At 48.9% G+C, this 21,213-nt stretch overlaps 1 protein-coding gene across 1 annotated transcript in view; it reads left to right on the top strand.

The window, feature by feature from the left end:
• LOC144766933 (uncharacterized) overlaps window positions 1-21,213 on the top strand; it is a 196,097-nt gene that overhangs the window by 64,051 nt on the left and 110,833 nt on the right. Inside the window, exon 3 of the mRNA XM_078650623.1 lies at window positions 4,759-4,820. Coding sequence (XP_078506749.1) covers window positions 4,772-4,820 — 49 coding nt within the window. The 5' untranslated portion in view covers window positions 4,759-4,771. The remainder of the gene's footprint in view (window positions 1-4,758; window positions 4,821-21,213) is intronic.

Here is a 21,213-nt window from a genome sequence, read left to right as displayed (position 1 = left end):
TAGTTTGGCAAGTGCTTCAGAATATACATTAAGATTATCACCACTTCCAGAAGGTAGTACAATGAGGGGCAAAGTCCTAAAAATGTCCTGCCCTTCTGAGCCCAAACAGTGTAACAAAATACTTTTCTTTCTCTCTGCGCCCATCCGCTCTCCATCAATAGCCTTCATGTAATTGAAAAACTCCTCTTTCCATCTTGCCCAAGGCAAAGGAGGATCACCCTTAACTTGTAAAAATTTTGCAGGAGGATCAAATTGCATATTAATTAATTCAATGACAGTAGATTGTGAAATAACACAGTAAAGTTATGGTTGTATCGAAATGTAAACATAAAAGGTATTATGAACACATTGTAGTAAGTTATTGAAAATATACTGTAAATTATTAATGAAATAAAATGAATATAAAGGTGTATAGTCAAAATTAACTGTAGTGAAGTAAACGTTGTAAATAGCGGTTAGCAGTAATGTTATACTATTGAAGAAAGAAGTTCCTGGATATAACGTTGATAAATTGTACCTTTGTGCACAGGTAAAACCAAGCGGTTCCACAAATCAGTAATTAGATGTTTATGATGTGCTGATCGTTAAAATTGTTAAGCGCTGTGTAGATTGAAGAAACGCTGGTGTAAACAGCTTCTCCGCTGTGAGGAAAACGGAGAAATAGGCTTCCGTGTAAAATCAGCGTTGCTAGGAAACGAAGCAAACAAAATGGCTGCACGTTGTATGCAGCGTCTGTGCGTGTGACGTTGTGTGCGCTGCGTGCGACAGCGATTGAATCAGAAGAAGGAGCGCAGCACGTCGGTGACGAACTGGTAGCTTAGACAACGCAGAGTCGTCACAACAAGGCGCAGACGTCACGGAGCTTGCTTTTACAACCGTATCCAAGTAGCGAGCTGGAACTTCAGCGTGATGTAAGTTCCGCGGCTGGGCAGCAGGCAGCAAGCTGGAATCTTCAACGAGGCTTGATTGTTAGGCAGAGTTGAAAGATGCAGAAGCAGAAATTAATGTAAAATAGCACGTAGATTTTCCCAGAAGGTGGGAAATCGAAGGTACAAATCCAGGGAGATATAATAAAATTAATGTGAAGAATATTAAACGAATATTTCTTCAGGAAAAGCAAAAAAAAATTTAAATTGTATAAAGAAGTCAAAATTGAAGTAAGATGGGGTTCACTCCGCTCCTGTGCTGTAGATGGCTGGAGTCCTCGTCGCCAAATTTTGTAATAATCCAGGAAACAGGTAAAATTGCAAGTAGGTTTATTCAGCAGCACAGCATCATGTAGTCAGCTACAAGTCCAAATACAACTGACTTTGAGATGCAGAATGCATCATTAGGAAAGTTCTGAGAACCAGAACACTGTACAGAAAGGCTCATGCACTTAAAGGGGAAGTAATACAGGACAAAGAAACTATGCAGGATGTAACACACCCCTCCCAACCGTGAAAGCAGGGCACATTCCTCTCGGGTATGGGGCGGTTCAACCCTCTGATGAGAGGGACACTTCCAGCCTGCAAAGTGTCTGTCTATTCCATGAGGAGCCTGACACTTGGTCAGGGACAAAAAAAGTGCCAGGCTGTGTCTTTTCTGTGATAGTGCAGACTGTCTTATGCCTTAGAGTCTAAGGCATAAGACAGTCTGCACTCTCACAGAAAAGACACAGCCTGGCACTTTTTTTCTCCCTGACCAAGTGTCAGGCTCCTCATGGAATAGACAGCCAGCCCTATTCTTCCATGCACTGACTAGACAGCCTCCTTTCCTAGGGAATGACTGTCAGGGGAGCCCAATAAGTCCCCCAAGATGTTTGTTCCTGTTATGCATGTTGCTAAATGCGCCCTCCCCCCAAAACCCATGATAATTCTTGATAAATTTATAAAAAGAGAAGCACAAGGGACCAAACATTTAAGGGCCCAGTCCCACCAAATGCCGAGGTTGCTTAATTTTTAAGGCTGTCCAGCAGCCCCGGTTCTAGCGGGTGGGCCGGGTGGGCCAGGCCCACCCAAACAGTAGCCTTGTCCCTCGCAGTGAGGTCTTGAAGGCAGGCGTGCATCGGCATTGGGCTCAAAGAGCTGTCTGTGTGTGTGTGCCCAGGCTGAGACAACCTCCCCGGCGCACACACACACAGACAGTTTTTGAGATTATCGCAGCCGCAGGAGTACATCACAGGTCTTTAAAAGACCATTTACATGTTAACTAGGCTTTGTTTATTTTTTCACCCCTACATCTCCACATGGCGAAAGGTGACAAACCCTTTGTTTGACAATGGTAACCGTTGCCTACTGTTCTGCTGTGTGGATATTTCTTTTTCTATGCAGCAGGAGAAAAGAAGTTTGTTTATTCCTATTCACCTTTCCTGACCTCTGCAGCTGCTTATCACATCAGGCTGTGACACAAAGTTTGACTAATGGAGTAGTAGGTAAGAGAATGTGTTACTATTTGTTTTTCTTTTTAAAATCTGCACAGACCCAGCAGGACCCATACTTCGTGTGTGCTTCATTGAAACAGTTTTTATAATGATGGCTCATGCAGGACAACAATAAGACAATACAAAATGCCCAGATAACGCTGTTGATTAATGATCCTGCTGGAGAGCAAACAATTGTCTGTTAGTAGTTTTTAAATGCAGAAAAGCTGTATTTTATTTAGATAGCTCAGTGGGTTACTGCCTTTGTCACAGAGATCCTTGTGTTACTTGCAGTTCAGAAGTTACAATCCTAACATAGGACAGTGACCAATGAACTGTCACCAAAGAGCTGCATACAACCATGAATGTTATAATCAGAACTTCACTTTTTTCGTTTAGTGATATAGTTAGAACTTTCTCAGTCTTTCATTATTCTAATATTGCTAAAATGAATATGTTTAGGCAGATATACATTTTTATTAGTCAAGCCAACCCTCAACCACTCGAGTACTCTTTAAATCCTGAGTTTGTGTTTCCCCAGACCAAACCCCCTTAAAATATACTGCTGACCAGTATGGATGACATGTGATTCCTACACCTTGTAATCCTAATTGGCTTATGTGACATTCCCTGTAGACTGATTTACATACTTGTATGATTCATTGTCTCTGTATAATGTGTGTGTGGTGTAAAGTACTGACACACACTACACTGATATGAGTAGCGCTATACAACAAAGGAAATGCATCCGAGAGAGGGGCTAGGTAAAGATGAGGGGCACTTTTGGAGGGTGGCAGTGAGGGAATCCGAGGAGGAGGTAGTGGGAGGGGCTATGGAGCGATGAGGGGCACTGTTGGAGGGGGACAGTGAGGGAATCCGAGGAAGAGGTCATGGGTGGAGGGGGAGCTAGGGAGAGATGATGGGCACTGGTGGAGGTTGGTAGTGAGGGAGTCTGAGGAGGAGGTCATGAGGGGGAGGGGCTACAGAGAGTTTGAGGGGCACTGGTGGAGGGTGACATTGGGGAAATCCGAAGAGGAGGTCATGAGTGGGAGGGCCTATGGGGAGATGAGGGGCACTTGTGGCGGTGAGGGATTCCGAGGAGGAGGTCATGAGGGGGACGGGCTAAGGAGAGATGAAGGGCACTGGTGGAGGGTGGAAGTGAGGGAATACGAGGAGGAGGTCAATAGGGGGGCTATGGAGGGATGAGGGGCACTGTTGGAAGGTGGTAGTAAAGGTATTTACGGAGAAAGAGGTTATTGGAGTGGCGCCAAAAAAGGCTTTCGCATCAGCCCTAAAGCCGGCCCTGTCATGACCATTCTGTTTTAGTTTATATAATTAGCAGTCGGGTCATAAGGGCTACTGTGGAACATACTTTAAAGTTTGTGCTAATTATATTTACTGCTAAATTCAATGTTTTAAGTTTGAAGGTGATTTTACTGATGTTTTTACTGTGAAAAATTAAAGTGGAGCCCGATGGTGCCTGATAAGGGGCTGGGGCCCAAGGTCAGCTGTGAGATAAGGTGCACTGGAGAGGAGTAGTGGATAATCATGCCTGTAAGCGAGTGCGTTGCAATGTCTGGGGTCAGGTGGAGGTAGTAATGAAGAGGGGTTCTCCCTGAAGGCTCTCACAGACACCCATCCACTCACCAGTGAGCACACTCACTGACATCCATCCGCTCACCAACGCACACATACATTCATAGATACACGCTTGCACCCAAACATTCAAAAAGCACTTACCGGGCTTTGGACAGCAGGATCAGCAGGGGCAGGGGGAAGTACGAAGGCAGCGGAAGGGGGGAAGGAAAACATAGATCTGCTACCTCCGCTCATTGGTTAACATTGTATTGGGTCAGCCCTAGGAGGGGAGGACCTTCCATTACATACTGGGGTGGAGTCAGTGATACTTGCTGACCCCACTCCACTCTGTTACGAGGGGTCATTAATAGACAGTCATCCCTGGGAACTTCATCATTTAAACCTGACTCTGTGACACTCCCTCTCATCATGAGGGGATGACCACACTGGACTTTACTGGACTGATGAGGTCACTGCACTCAGGCACCTGTGCATTAGCCCATGTAAAGCACTTGACTGCATGACCCTGACATGGTGAGTGTCTGTCAGGTTGACCTTTCCTCAGACTGACAGACACAAATTCTGCTTCGGAAAATGGAGGGAGGAGGAGCCTTGCTGTCCACAATGAAAGGCCATGCCTTGTGCTGATGCCCACCACCTGCAAATAAAAGCGACAATTAAGAACTGGGGAAGCACCTTTTGTTGCCAAATCTTTTCTAATGATGACATTCTAGTTGACACTCAGGCACTAATACCAGCTTCTACCTACTCACTTCTAGGACTGAGGACACAATGAGGGCCCTGCTGATCTGCGTGGTGGCTGCCGCCTTTTTATTGCAAGGTGAGTAGGTCTCCTACATTAGGAGGAAATAGGGTATAAGTTGGCAGGGCAAGCGACTGGAATGAAGGTGGGTAAGTGTTGTTTGTAGAAGACAACTTGCCTCTGCACCCCATGAATCTAAACACATGGGGCCACTTCTATATTACAGGTCCATTGCTTTGTGAAGTTGTAGACCTCTCAACTTTGCAAGTATATTAAACTTCATCAGCTTTGTGATCTATTAATAAATGCTACTTACCCCTGCTTAATATGCAAAAGAATAATTGCTGCTGTCTAAGTTTTGCACCACAGCCCTTTTTTTATTACCTCTATCTTTGTGAAACTCAAAAAAGACTGTTCTGTTTGTCCTGCTACTCTGTGGACTAAGGGACCATCAGTATGGGCTAGGGCCGTGTGAGAGAATGGAAATTATTGGTCCCAGGAAATAAGTGCTGGTAGAGCCCACTGGTAACCACCGGCACAAATTAAGTAAGGACTACATTCATCTGCATATTTTTATTCTGTGCCTTCTCAATTTACAAGGGCTTGCCACCCCCTCCTATGAAATATATTAATCAAAACTACCTGTGTTCGAAACCACTACTATTATATCTCACCCAAGCATCCTCAACCTGTTTTGAAAGGAAGACCCCTGGGAGGCCAGTACCAGCTAATTTTATCCTCTGTGCATCACCAACAACCCAGCACAGAGCCTGCCATGTTTCATCTCCACCGACAGATGTTAGCTGGCTCTACCACAAACACCGCCACTCGACTTTCGAACTTCTCTGTCGGCATACACTCTGTCCTGATGCCTCTCCAAGGCTTTTTCTCTGACCACTTCAAAGCCAATTATATCAAAGAATGGACAGTTTTCCAAATCTGCATCTCCTTGTGGATCTTACCATCTCCGATATCTGCTGAATTACGCCCGAATTAGAATAAAGAGACAAGGTGCATAGACAGAATAGGAGAAGAAATCGGTGGAAGAGTCAGAACTGAAATTTCTATTAGGCCAGCACCCACATTTCACTTTATGGGTACATATAACCTTTATAAGGATCAGTCTGCACCCTCCTCATTCTCATCGGCTATTTTGCATTCATTCCATTTTAGCAATGCTTTTGTAGGGGTGAATAGTCAGAAAGATAAGCCATGCTCTCCACTGTTGTTAGCCGTAACTCTATTAGGCACTTGGTATTCCTCTGAAGGTTCTTTCTTCCTGATGCCTGAAGAGGCCTTGAAACATCAGAAACCTCATCTGCCACCTATTAGAAATGTAAACTGTCCACTCAAGAACATACACCCAGGCTCTCTGATGTCACCTGAATCACCCCAGGAATCCCCTCTGGTCAGTGTTTCACTGACATAGCCAGATCTGTATCATTCTCAGACATCCCAACACCTCTTCTCTGCAGTCCCGATAAATCTCTAAAAGAAACTCTAAATGCCCCCAAAAATATCCAAGGTAATAAACACTCTTCCCAAACCTACGACCAGAGCTGGCCGTTGGTAAGAGAGCGCCCTGGAAGAAACCAAATTTGGCGTCCCCTCCACACTTCCTTTGACCAAAGTCATCATAGGGAGACTACCACAGGGAACTCCAGCTCCCCTGTGAAGGACTGTGCCCTGCACATGGGCCTAGCTGGCGCGTGCCAAAGGTCGGCCCTGCGTCCAGCCAGTGCTTTACGTGGCAAAAAATGGCGAGGGTCGTCTCTGAAGGGTGTGTGGTCTAAGAAGCAGAAGAACAATTGTTACTTACCTGTAAACAGGTGGTTCTCCAGTATTGGTGTCTTTTATATATTCACATGCTTGAATATTCCCCGTCGTCGAAGTGGGAGTCCCACGGTAAATAAAATAGCAATAATGCTAAATATATATAAATATATATAAACATAATATAAGATAAACAAAGGAAATACAACTGAAAACCTCTAAAAATGATTCCTACATAGGAATGCAAGGTAAAGAGAAAAAACCATTTGTAACACATTAGTGTCATTATGTTAGTCCAAATGACAGCCAATCAGGCGCCAGCACCCTCTAGAACCTTCTCCTCAGAAGCTCAAGCCCTCAGATTTTCGTAGCACAAACTAACCAAGAGCGTATGAGGAGAAGAGAGCCTCTGAGGGGAGGAGGGTGGGTCGCATGTGAATCTATGAAAGACACCAATACTGGAGAACCACCTGTTTACAGGTAAGTAACAATTGTTCTTCTCCAGTATTAGGGGTGTCTTTCATAGATTCACATGCTTGAATAGAATAGAAAGCAGTAACCTCCGAGAACTGAGATTGCTAGGCATATAAAGAAGAAATCAAGACAGTACTAATAATAATACAGTCATATAAGACATCATAGCAATCACAGGAAACACAAGGAGGACGGAACAGAGGCTCACCTTACTGAAAAAGATGGCGAAGCACTGCCTGTCCCACTGCGGTATCCGCTTCATTGATGGGATCCAAACAGTAATGTTTGGTGAAGGTGTGCCTGCTGGACCATGTCGCTGCACGGCTGTGAGAAGTTGGCCTGATGTGCAGTGTTCACTATTCTAGTGATCACTATATATCAGTCCAAACAACCCTTATTGATGATTGGTTGTAAGTCAACCTTATAGACCAGCTATCCTAGTAGCATGGATACGAGCAGTCTAAGGCTAAGACTCTAGAGGGCGTGTTAAGCCAGCTGTTTTACCATCACATTACCCCTTGAACACCCAGTGAAAGGACACCACACAAGTGTTATGAAAATAAACAGTGTATTTATTAGAATCACAACAACCCTGTACTCTTTATGAGGACAGGGTGCTAGGCACACAACAAAACTCTTACGAAAATACTTAAGTTAGCACGTTATACACAAATGCCCGAGGGGCACGAAAAACCATATATTCTAAAAGTGGAATGCGAAATTACTAGCAGGTAAGTACAGTACTAATAGGCTTTGGAATCGCTAGGACTTGACTATAGAATCGTTAGATTACTTCTAGGAGGCCTAGGGGACTCGGGTGCAGAGTGTGCACTCTCACGCGGGATGCGGGACAAAGTCTATGGAAGCTAGTAAAGGCAAAGTTAGTGTTCACGGGCGAACCCGACCTGGTAGGAAGAAAACGACAGTGGATCCTGACCCTAGGATAGTGAGGCTATGCTGGGACACCGAAGTGCCGAAGTTACCTAGCCCAGGGGCTGCAGCTGCATAGGTCTGAAAAGACGTCGGGGATCTCGTTGCCGGACCAGGAGCCTGAAGAAGGAAGTTGCTGGCAGGCGACCAGTGAAGGAAAGTTCGATGGATCCAAGCCTGGATCAAGGAAGAAGAAACCTGAAAGCAGAGGGGACCAAGTTCTTGAATCACTAGCCAGTGATTAAGTGGGCACCAGGATGGCACCGGGCGAAGTCACCTCGACTAGGTGAGTGGGCGACGCTGGCTCTGCAGATCTCACGGACCAGGAGGCGTTGTCGGCGACCAGGATGGAGAGGCGAGCTGTCCCACGATGGATGAAGCTGTCGGCGTCGAAGTTACCCAGGATTGGGCAACAAGCCTTGGCTAATTCAAGCCCACGCGGTGGACTCAAAATGGCGTCTTGAGTGGACCAGGAGGGTCCGGGGGGCTCTTCTTTTGGAAGGGAGCAAGGGCCAGCCTGGAGCAACCAGACCAGCAGCAGAAATGTCGTCGGGCGTCGTTCAGAAGGCCACAAGCCAGCGGGCTAGTAGCCAAACAACACGGTGAGCAGCAAAAAGCAGAAGGGCCCCACGCAGATCGTGGAGATGCTGGGAGGCTGCACTTCGGTGCTGGAGCTGCTCAGGGTCGGGGCTTCTCGGACCCCAAAGCACTCACCAGGAAATTACTCGGCGGGCTTGCTGGAAAGAAGTCGTGCAGTCTTGAAGATGGCCGGTCCCTCGAGGTCTCGTCACACCCACGAATCTCAGCGTGACTGATGATGCAGGTAGAGGTCAGAGGTGCCAGGGAAGCCGGTTCTCGTCGAGCTGGGCAGTCTTGATCCGGAGGAGAGACTTGCAGCAGACCGCAGTGTTCTTAAGATGGTGCCTGCGGATGCAGGGTGACTACTCCTTAGTCACAAGGGAGAAATCTTAGGAAGAAGTCTTGAGTTCCTTTCGTGGAAAGTAGTTTCAGGATTCAAAGATGATCTGATTTGGAAGGGGGCCAGTTCCTACCTTTATCCTGTAAAAAGGGGCTGGCACGCGACTAAGTCCTGCCCTAGGGGTGGGACTAGGAGGGGGGTGGTTACACCCACTTCCTTGGCGGGCTTTTCCCCAGCACAGGGTCTGGAGTGACCCTGGAACTGGTTCCAGCCAGCCTATGCACAGTGAGCACCGGGGTGCCACGTGCAGTCACCTTCCTCTAAAGCCCTGCCTACCTACAATACACAAAACCCTGTCTGGGACGGTGCTGGCACCGCCCCTGGCAGGAAACCCTTTGTCCTTATCTCCTGCTCTGGGAGGACTCCCAGCAGCAGGAGGGCAGACTTGTGTCTCGGTGGCAGCATCCATTTTGTGGAGCTGAGGCTCTGTTTGACTTTAACCGGGGTTAGGGGTTACATACATGTCGTGTCCCTCTAGAAGGGTGGAATGCTAACCCCGTCGCCAGAATTGGCGAGGGGTTAGTATTCCAATTCGTATGACACCTTACTCGACATGTTTTGATAAAGCGATACCAGAGTTGGCATATAACCGCGAGGATTATAATGCACTTAAGAGTATATGGTATGCGATATCATGGAAACGGCTAAGGGATGGATCCCGAAAGCCGCAGACAGGCTCAGCTCATGCCAGAGCACCATCTCACACGATTCCAAGCACTCTGCCTTCAGGATTGTTAAGGCCTGCCATAGGAGTGACTGATAGGAGATCTGTGTGTCCATTTTTAGGGTTAGATATAGGTATACTATATCTAAAGCAAAGGGTGATTACACCACCTTGCCCCAGCTGTCGTGCAGCCAGTTGTGTCAGTTTAGTTAGTCAGCCCAGGGGTGGCATAATACATGCTTCAGCCCCTGGGAGACTTCTGGGTACACCTCAGCCCTGGGTACAGGGACTTGGAGAGGGCCCAGTGCCAATTCAGTACCTGAGTACAATTTGGATAGAGAGAACAGCTAGGCTGTGGGTCTGATTAGCAGGCCCACAGCCAGGGAAAGTCGTAAACCAGTGCAGCAAAAAGCAAAAATCTGGGTGATCATAGGATTGCAGACCCTACTCTCCTACATGACCCCCCCCCAAACTTTGGGACAATAAACTAACCTTGACCAGGTGAGTCTTCTTGCTCTAAGTGGAAATACCTGGAGAGCCCATCAGCATTGCTGTGATCAGTACCAGGTCTATGCTCCACTGTAAAATCCATCCCCTGTAGGGAAATGGACCACCTAAGCAGTTTGGGGTTTTCACCCTTCATCTGATTTAGCCACAAGAGGGGCTTATGGTCTGTCTGAATGGTGAAGTGAGTGCCAAACAAGTAGGCCCTCAGCTTCTTCAGGGCCCAGACCACAGCAAAGGCCTCCCTCTCAATAGCTGACCAATTTTTCTCTCTGGGTGTCAACCTCCTACTAATGAAAGCAATAGGCTGATCATTACCATCAAAATTCAGTTGAGACAGAACAGCCCCCACACCCAACTCAGAAGCATCTGTTTGGACAATGAATGGCTTGGAGTAATCTGGACTCTTTAGGATAGGTGCTGTGCACATGGCCTGCTTGAGGTCATTGAATGCTTTCTGACAGCTTGCTGTCCACTGAACTTTCTTTGGCATCTTTTTGCTTGTCAGGTCATTAAGAGGGTCACTATGGACCCATAATTTCTGACAAACTTCCTATAGTACCCAGTCAGGCCCAAGAAAGCTCGAACCTGAGTCTGGGTGATTGGAGGAGTCCAGTCCTTGATGGCCTGTATCTTACTCTCCAGTGGCTGAACCTGGCCTCCACCTACAAGGTGGCCCAGGTATACAACCTGTGTCTGCCCTAGCTGGCACTTTGTGGCCTTGATAGTGAGGCCTGCCTTTTGCAGGGCCTCTAACACTTTCCTCAGGTGGACCAGGTGATCCTCCCAGGTGGAGCTAAAGACAGCAATATCATCAAGATAAGCTGCACAGAAGTCATCCAGCCCAGTGAGGACTTGATTCACCAACCTTTGGAAGGTGGCAGGTGCATTTTTCAGTCCAAAGGGCATTACCACAAATTGATAATGCCCTCCAGGGGTAGAAAATGCTGTCTTGGGTTTGGCCTCCTCAGCTAACCTGATTTGCCAATACCCAGCTGTCAAATCAAATGTACTTAAGAAGTTGGCAGAAGCCAATTTATCTATAAGTTCATCTGCTCTTGGTATTGGGTGGGCATCAGTCTTAGTGACTGCATTGAGGCCTCTGTAGTCTACGCAAAACCTCATCTCTTTCTTACCACCCTGGGTGTGAGGCTTTGGCACTAGAACTACTGGGCTAGCCCAAGGGCTATCTGAGGGCTCAATGACTCCCAGCTTCAACATTTTCTGCACTTCAGTTTTGATGCAGTCTCTAACATGATCAGGCTGTCTGTAGATTTTACTCTTGACAGGCAGACTGTCTCCAGTGTCAACATCATGGGTACACCAATCAGTTTGGCTGGGTGTCAGAGAGAACATATGTCTGAAGGATTGCAAGACTTGCCTGCAATCCTGTTGCTGATGTTCAGTGAGGCTGCCACAAAAGACAACACCATCAACTGATCCATCATCAGGATTCTGAGTGAGCAGGTCTGGGAGAGGGTCACTCTCTTCCTCCTGTCCCTCATCTGTGGCCATGAGCAAGCTCATGTCCTTCCTGTCAACATATGCCTTGAGCCTGTTAACATGGAGCACTCTGAGAGGGCTCCTGGGAGTTCCAAGGTCCACCAAGTAGGTAACCTCTCCCTTTTGCTCAATGATGGTGTGGGGCCCAGACCATTTGTCTTTCAGAGCTGCTGGGGCCACTGGCTCCAGCACCCACACCTTCTGTCCTGGCTGGTACACAGTCAGAACAGCCTTTTGGTCATGCCAAGCTTTTTGAAGTTCTTGGCTGGCCTCAAGGTTTTTAGATGCCTTTTCCATATACTCAGCCATCCTGGAGCGGAGACCAAGTACATAGTCCACTATGTTGGTTGCAGGCTTTTTGAGAGGTCTCTCCCATCCTTCCTTCACCAAACACAGGGGTCCTCTTACAGGATGTCCATACAGAAGCTCAAAAGGGCTGTAGCCAACCCCTTTCTGTGGGACCTCTCTGTAAGCAAACAAGAGGCAGGGGATCAGGACATCCCATCTTCTCCTAAGAGGTTCAGGTAGTCCATGAATCATCCCTTTGAGGGTCCTGTTGAATCTCTCAACAAGCCCATTGCATTGTGGATGATAGGGTGTGGTGAACTTGTAGTTCACACCACACTCTTTCCACATTGCAGTCAGATATCCTGACATGAAGTTTGTACCTCTGTCAGAAACGACCTCCTTTGGAAAACCCACTCTGGAGAACACTCCAACTAGGGCTCTTGCCACCACAGGGGCTGTGGTGGTCCTCAGGGGAATAGCTTCAGGATACCTGGTGGCATGGTCCACCACCACCAGTATAAACTTGTGCCCTGATGCTGTCTGGGGTTCCATTGGACCAACAATGTCAATCCCCACTCTTTCAAAGGGAACCCCCACCACAGGTAGTGGTATGAGGGGGGCCTTTGTTGTGCCACCTGACTTACCACTGGCTTGGCAAGTGACACAGGAGCGACAAAACTCCTTGGTATTCTCATTCATTTGGGGCCAGTGAAAGTGTGAGACAAGCCTGTCCCAAGTCTTTGTCTGACCTAAGTGACCTGCAAGGGGAATTTCATGGGCCAAGGTGAGAAGGAAACCTCTCAGAGACAAGGGGATGACCAGCCTCCTGGTTGCACCAGGCTTGGGGTCTCTTGACTCAGAGTACAGGAGTCCATCTTCCCAGTATACCCTGTGGGCACCTGTGGCATTCCCTGCAGCCTCAGCAGCAGCCTGCTGTCTGAGGGGTTCAAGGGAAGGGCAGCTCAACTGTTCCTTCCCCAGGTCTGCTCTGGAGGGTCCCCCTGAGCCCAGAAACTCAACTTGATCATGTTCAAGCTCTTTAGGCTCAGTTTCCCTCAGTTCTCTCAGATCAGCCTCCTCAGAGACTTGATCCTCAACCTGGGGTAAGGGGGGAGGCAAAGCCTTACCCTTACTGCTCTTCTTCTTGGAAGGTGTCTGGTCCATCATTTCAGGATCCAGCACCTGTTCAGTGGGGCATTTTCTGGCCTGTGACCTAGTCACAGCAAGCACATGTGCTGGCAAGCCTAACATTTCCATGTGAGTCCTCTGCTCCACTTCTGACCATTGTGATGACTCCAAATCATTGCCCAACAAACAATCAACTGGGAGGTCTGAACTGACTACAACTTTCTTTTGTCCCTTCACTCCACCCCAGGAGAAAGCCACAATTGCCACACTATGACTAGTAGTGACATTGCTGGCATTGGTCACCAGGAAATCAGTACCTGGCATGATCTGTCCAGGGTCTACAAAGTTAGGTGTCACCATGGTGACACTGGCACAAGTGTCCCTATAGGCCTGAGCCATTTTGCCATTTATCAAAGGTGTCTGCCTGTATTTGCCCAAAGTATTGGGACTTATCTCAGGGGACATATCCATATCCCCTGAACAGACAAGGACAGCCTGAGTGAGTGTGCCAACTAAGTTGTCAGACCCCTCAGTACCCAAGGTTAACCCAACTAATGCCTTGGGAGGTACACTACCACTACTGACTGTACTAGGGGGTGCAGTTGCCTTAGGGGCTGTAGTGGCAGGAGTTTGTCCTCCTCTTTTGGTGCACTCACTAAACCAGTGAGATTTACTTTTACAGTACTGGCACCACCTTTTTGACTGGCCTTCTTGAGTCTTCTTCTTCTGGGAAGCCTGACCCCCACCCTCTTTGGTTTGTTGGGGACCTGGTGAAGACTTCTGGTCATTTTGCTCATTCTTAACATTACCCTTCTGGTCTGCTTTCTTCTGACCACCCTGGTTCTGGTTCTGGTTCTGCTTGATCCTTGTCCTGACCCATTTGTCTGCCTTCTTTCCCAATTCTTGGGGAGAGGTCAGATCTGAATCAACAAGGTGCTGGTGCAACAACTGGTTCTGACAATTGTTTAAAATTTGTTCTCTCATCATTAGATTATACAATCCTGTGTAATCTGTAACCTTGCTACCCAGCAACCAGCCCTCCAAAGCCTTAGTGGCACAATCCACAAAGTCAGACCAGTCCTGAGACTGAGTTTTCTGGGTGTCTCTGAACAGCAACCTGTACTGCTCAGTGGTTAAACCAAACCCATCAACCAGTGTATTCTTCAGGACCTGGTAATTGTTAGCATCCTCTACTCTTGTAGTGAGGAGCTTATCTCTACCTTTACCATCAAAGGAGAGCACAGTATAGCTGCCCACTGACTCTGGGGAATGCACTGCACAGTGCAGGCCCTCTCCAGAGCAGCCATCCATTTCTGGATATCATCCCCTTGCTTAAAGGGGGGCACTATCTTAGTCAGGTGTTTAGTATCTAAACCCTTCTCTCTATCTCTTGGGAGATTGCTGCCACCAGTGGGAGCTAGCCCACTCATCTGCTGCTCTCTAGCAAAGGCAAGCTTCTCTTTGGCCAGGGCAAGTTCTTCCCTTTCAATCCTCAGTTCAGCTTGTCTCATTCTAGCTTCATGCTCTTTTCTCTGAGGGGAAGTAAATCTCCTCTGTGGAGGATTCCTTCTCCCCTGAGAAGAGGCATTAGAGTGCAGAGATCTATTGGAGTCCCTAGAAAGAGATCTATCTCTCCTAACTCCAAGGTTAGGCCCACTTCGGGTCAGTACTGGGGGTCCCCCAGATCCTAGCCCAAGTAAGTCTAAGTTGGTCCTGGTTAGCCTTCTGACTACCTCAAGACCTTTGTCTACCTCATCCCCAGAGAGTTCCTCCTGATCCTCCTCCTTCTCAACTGCAGTAGCAGTGTTGGGGAGGTCTGGATCCCCAGAGGTTCCCTCTAAGGCTGGCATGTTCTCATGTAACGGAGAAAGCTTTCTGGCATCATATGTCTCTAAGAGACCTATCAGAAAGGGAATGGTGGGGTTAGACCCCTGCTTCAGTTTTCTGGAGACACAGATCTGTCTCATCTCCTGGAAACTGAGAGCTGCATATCTTGAAGTGACCTGTGGAGGGTCAACACTGACCAGGGGAGTCTCAGTAGAATCTCCCTGGGTAGACATGCTTTTCTAGTGAGGTGTAAGTGGTGCACTTACCTACACTATATGTTTGCCTACTGATCCCTTGCTAGAGTTGTAGTTTAGGGTGTGCTAGGCCCTAGGAGCTACAACAGCTGGTTCAGTAGAACTCAGAGTATTCTAAGCTAAGTTATATGTACCTTTAGTACTCATGTGATCTTTCACAAGATATTCTTAGGGCATGTGTGGTAAAACAACAGCAAGCTCAAATCCCACCGCTGCCACCAATGTGAGAAGTTGGCCTGATGTGCAGTGTTCACTATTCTAGTGATCACTATATATCAGTCCAAACAACCCTTATTGATGATTGGTTGTAAGTCAACCTTATAGACCAGCTATCCTAGTAGCATGGATACGAGCAGTCTAAGGCTAAGACTCTAGAGGGCGTGTTAAGCCAGCTGTTTTACCATCACATTACCCCTTGAACACCCAGTGAAAGGACACCACACAAGTGTTATGAAAATAAACAGTGTATTTATTAGAATCACAACAACCCTGTACTCTTTATGAGGACAGGGTGCTAGGCACACAACAAAACTCTTACGAAAATACTTAAGTTAGCACGTTATACACAAATGCCCGAGGGGCACGAAAAACCATATATTCTAAAAGTGGAATGCGAAATTACTAGCAGGTAAGTACAGTACTAATAGGCTTTGGAATCGCTAGGACTTGACTATAGAATCGTTAGATTACTTCTAGGAGGCCTAGGGGACTCGGGTGCAGAGTGTGCACTCTCACGCGGGATGCGGGACAAAGTCTATGGAAGTTAGTAAAGGCAAAGTTAGTGTTCACGGGCGAACCCGACCTGGTAGGAAGAAAACGACAGTGGATCCTGACCCTAGGATAGTGAGGCTATGCTGGGACACCGAAGTGCCGAAGTTACCTAGCCCAGGGGCTGCAGCTGCATAGGTCTGAAAAGACGTCGGGGATCTCGTTGCCGGACCAGGAGCCTGAAGAAGGAAGTTGCTGGCAGGCGACCAGTGAAGGAAAGTTCGATGGATCCAAGCCTGGATCAAGGAAGAAGAAACCTGAAAGCAGAGGGGACCAAGTTCTTGAATCACTAGCCAGTGATTAAGTGGGCACCAGGATGGCACCGGGCGAAGTCACCGCAGTCAGGTGAGTGGGCGCTGCTGGGCTCTGCAGTCTCTCGGACCAGGAGGCGTTGTCGGCGACCAGGATGGAGGTGCGAGCTGTCCCACGATGGATGAAGCTGTCGGCGTCGAAGTTACCCAGGATTGGGCAACAAGCCTTGGCTAATTCAAGCCCACGCGGTGGACTCAAAATGGCGTCTTGAGTGGACCAGGAGGGTCCGGGGGGCTCTTCTTTTGGAAGGGAGCAAGGGCCAGCCTGGAGCAACCAGACCAGCAGCAGAAATGTCGTCGGGCGTCGTTCAGAAGGCCACAAGCCAGCGGGCTAGTAGCCAAACAACACGGTGAGCAGCAAAAAGCAGAAGGGCCCCACGCAGATCGTGGAGATGCTGGGAGGCTGCACTTCGGTGCTGGAGCTGCTCAGGGTCGGGGCTTCTCGGACCCCAAAGCACTCACCAGGAAATTACTCGGCGGGCTTGCTGGAAAGAAGTCGTGCAGTCTTGAAGATGGCCGGTCCCTCGAGGTCTCGTCACACCCACGAATCTCAGCGTGACTGATGATGCAGGTAGAGGTCAGAGGTGCCAGGGAAGCCGGTTCTCGTCGAGCTGGGCAGTCTTGATCCGGAGGAGAGACTTGCAGCAGACCGCAGTGTTCTTAAGATGGTGCCTGCGGATGCAGGGTGACTACTCCTTAGTCACAAGGGAGAAATCTTAGGAAGAAGTCTTGAGTTCCTTTCGTGGAAAGTAGTTTCAGGATTCAAAGATGATCTGATTTGGAAGGGGGCCAGTTCCTACCTTTATCCTGTAAAAAGGGGCTGGCACGCGACTAAGTCCTGCCCTAGGGGTGGGACTAGGAGGGGGGTGGTTACACCCACTTCCTTGGCGGGCTTTTCCCCAGCACAGGGTCTGGAGTGACCCTGGAACTGGTTCCAGCCAGCCTATGCACAGTGAGCACCGGGGTGCCACGTGCAGTCACCTTCCTCTAAAGCCCTGCCTACCTACAATACACAAAACCCTGTCTGGGACGGTGCTGGCACCGCCCCTGGCAGGAAACCCTTTGTCCTTATCTCCTGCTCTGGGAGGACTCCCAGCAGCAGGAGGGCAGACTTGTGTCTCGGTGGCAGCATCCATTTTGTGGAGCTGAGGCTCTGTTTGACTTTAACCGGGGTTAGGGGTTACATACATGTCGTGTCCCTCTAGAAGGGTGGAATGCTAACCCCGTCGCCAGAATTGGCGAGGGGTTAGTATTCCAATTCGTATGACACCTTACTCGACATGTTTTGATAAAGCGATACCAGAGTTGGCATATAACCGCGAGGATTATAATGCACTTAAGAGTATATGGTATGCGATATCATGGAAACGGCTAAGGGATGGATCCCGAAAGCCGCAGACAGGCTCAGCTCATGCCAGAGCACCATCTCACACGATTCCAAGCACTCTGCCTTCAGGATTGTTAAGGCCTGCCATAGGAGTGACTGATAGGAGATCTGTGTGTCCATTTTTAGGGTTAGATATAGGTCTACTATATCTAAAGCAAAGGGTGATTACACCACCTTGCCCCAGCTGTCGTGCAGCCAGTTGTGTCAGTTTAGTTAGTCAGCCCAGGGGTGGCATAATACATGCTTCAGCCCCTGGGAGACTTCTGGGTACACCTCAGCCCTGGGTACAGGGACTTGGAGAGGGCGCAGTGCCAATTCAGTACCTGAGTACAATTTGGATAGAGAGAACAGCTAGGCTGTGGGTCTGATTAGCAGGCCCACAGCCAGGGAAAGTCGTAAACCAGTGCAGCAAAAAGCAAAAATCTGGGTGATCATAGGATTGCAGACCCTACTCTCCTACAACGGCATATCTGATGAAGTGGCACACCAGCAAACAAAGCGGTGGATGAAGACATCGCCCTCGTAGAATGAGCCCTCACTGAAGACTGCAATGGTTTGCCCGCTTGTTGGTGGCAGAAGGCAATGGCTGAAGAAAGCCACCGGGCAATAGTCGGTTTGGAAACTGGATGTCCCTTGCGCAGTCGTCCGTAGGCAATGAACAGTTGGTCGGACTTGCGGAAGAGGGCAGTTCTGGCAATGTAAAATTTAAGGCATCGTTTGATGCCCAAAGAATGCAAGCACTGCTCCGCCGGAGACTGTGGGTCCAGAAAGAATGTCTTGAGGAACACAGGTTCATTCAAATGAAAATCCGTGGGTACTTTAGGTAGGAAGGAGGGGTTAGTGCGGAGTGCCACTCCGTTAGGTTTGAACTGAAGATGAGGCAGCCTGATAGTGAAAGCGTGAAGGTCGCTCACGCGACGAGATGAGGTCAAAGCCAAAAGAAGTGCAACCTTCCAGGTGAGGAATTTGAAATCCGCTTTATGGATAGGCTCAAATGGTGACTTCATAAGCTGAGATAGTACCACATTGAGGTGCCAAGATGGAGGAGGACGCCGAACAGGTGGGAACTTGCGGAAGAGCCCTTTGAAGAATTGACGTATGATCCGTGATGAACAGAGGGAAGAAGAGCCATCATGTCGGAAACGAGATATTGCAGCTAAGAAAACTCTCAGCATGGCATGAGAGAGCCCTGATTGAGCGAGGCTCAAGAAGAAAGGAAGAAGCTGCTCAGGAGTGGAATGGATGGGATGGATATTGGCTGTGGCGCACCAATGACAGAATCGCTTTCACTTGAGTTTGTAAGTCTTGACGGTAGACGGAGCCCTGGCATGAGCTAGGATGTCTCTGCATTCCTGGGATATGTTCAAGTCAGCGAACTCAAGGTGCTCAGGTTCCATGCCCACAATTGTAGCGTGGAGGGGTCTGGATGGCACACTTGGCTCCTGTCCATCGTTAGGAGGTCTGGACGGGGACGCAGAGGAATGGGCTCGCACTGGGACAGCAGAAGCAGTTCCGAAAACCATGCCTGCCTGGGCCAACGAGGTGCGATCAACAGGATGTGGCAGGGCTGCCTCTGCATTTTCCACAGTACCCGCGGTATTAATGGGAGTGGCGGAAAAGCGTAAGCGAATAGATCACACCAGTCGATCAAAAGGGCATTCCCGCAGGACCCGGGGTGGGGATGCCAACTTGCATAAGACGGGCATTTCCGATTCTCCGGTGTTGCAAAGAGGTCTAGATCTGGGTGACCCCACTGGCGAAACACAAGATCTAGAGTCGGTTGGTGCAGTTCTCATTCGTGTGTCAAGGAAGTGGCCCTGGCATGAGCTAGGATGTCTCTGCATTCCTGGGATATGTTCAAGTCAGGGAACTCAAGGTGCTCAGGTTCCATGCCCACAATTGTAGCGTGGAGGGGTCTGGATGGCACACTTGGCTCCTGTCCATCGTTAGGAGGTCTGGACGGGGACGCAGAGGAATGGGCTCGCACTGGGACAGCAGAAGCAGTTCCGAAAACCATGCCTGCCTGGGCCAACGAGGTGCGATCAACAGGATGTGGCAGGGCTGCCTCTGCATTTTCCACAGTACCCGCGGTATTAATGGGAGTGGCGGAAAAGCGTAAGCGAATAGATCACACCAGTCGATCAAAAGGGCATTCCCGCAGGACCCGGGGTGGGGATGCCAACTTGCATAAGACGGGCATTTCCGATTCTCCGGTGTTGCAAAGAGGTCTAGATCTGGGTGACCCCACTGGCGAAACACAAGATCTAGAGTCGGTTGGTGCAGTTCTCATTCGTGTGTCAAGGAAGTGGACCTGCTCAGAGAGTCCGCCAGGAGGTTGGACACGCCCGGAAGGTGGACAGCTGTCAAGGTGATGTGATGGTGGAGAGCCCAATCCCTGATCAACTGGGCCAAGCGGGACAGATGTGGAGACTTGGTCCCTCCCTGTTTGTTCACGTAGTGCATACTGGTGGTATTGTCCGTCTGGATTAGCACTGACTCCCCGTGAACAACCGGGAGGAAGGACTTGAACGCTAGGAAGATCACCATCAATTCTAGCCTCTTGATATGCCACGTGCGTTGCGTCGGCGTCCACTTGCCTTTGATGGATAAGCACTGGAGATGAGCGCCCCACCCCTCCAGGGAGGCGTCCGTCGTCAGCGTAAGATCTGGAGCATGAACGAGGAAGGACATTCCCCTTTTCAGATTCGAGGGCTGCGCCCACCAAAGCAGGCTCCTTCTCATGCGAGCTGTGACGGCAACTAGGTCGTTGAAGGACCCGGAGACCTTACGCCACTGTAAGTCCAGTTCTTCCGGAATGAGACGGGTGCGCAACCTGCAATTTGGGATCAGTTCGATACAAGATGAAGCCATTCCCAAGAAGGACTTTAACGTCCGAACAGAAACAGACTGTTTTCTTCGAATGAGGGAGACCAGACGAAGGATCTTCTGACGTCGCTCGTGCGAGACGAACGCTTTTGAGAGCTGCGTGTCTAGGATCGCTCCCAGAAAGGGTCTGGTTTGCAGAGGCACAAACTGTGACTTTTCGACGTTGATGGTCAACCCCAGAGACTGAAACACTTGCTGGCAAAGGCGAGTGTCCTGACCCAGCTGATGGTGGCATTGAGATTTGAGCAGGCAATCGTCTAGATATGGAAAGATTTGCACTCCTTGTAGAAGCAGGTGAGCCACCACAGGGGCCAGTACCTTCGTGAACACACGAGGAGCTGATCGCAGTCCGAAGGGCAGGACTTTGAATTGAAAATGCATTGGTCCCACCTTGAAACGCAGGTACTGGTGATGGTGTTGGATTATTGGGACATGAAAGTATGCGTCTTGAAGGTCTATGGTGGTCATGAAATCCTCGCTGGATAGAAGACGCAGGATTTCCAGTAACGTCATCATGCGGAACGATCGTGACTTTAGGAACTGGTTGAGAGCCCTCAAATCCAGAATAGGTCGCCAACCTCCGGTCTTCTTGAGTATGAGGAAGAATCGAGAGTACAAACCCTTTCCTCTTTGATGTTTTGGGACCACTTCGACTGCACCTTTTAAAACAAGAAGACGGACCTGATGGTAAAGCTCCTCGAGATGTGGAGGAGGCGGGCCATGAGGTGGCGTGCAAGGAGGAATCTCTACAAACTCCAGGGAATTACCCCGTTTGACAATGTCCAAAACCCAGCG

The sequence above is a fragment of the Lissotriton helveticus genome, chromosome 7 (assembly GCF_964261635.1).
Source record: "Lissotriton helveticus chromosome 7, aLisHel1.1, whole genome shotgun sequence".
Classification (NCBI taxonomy): domain Eukaryota; kingdom Metazoa; phylum Chordata; class Amphibia; order Caudata; family Salamandridae; genus Lissotriton; species Lissotriton helveticus.
The sequence above is the reverse complement of the archived record's forward strand: the minus strand, read 5'-3'. Positions and strand labels throughout refer to the sequence as shown.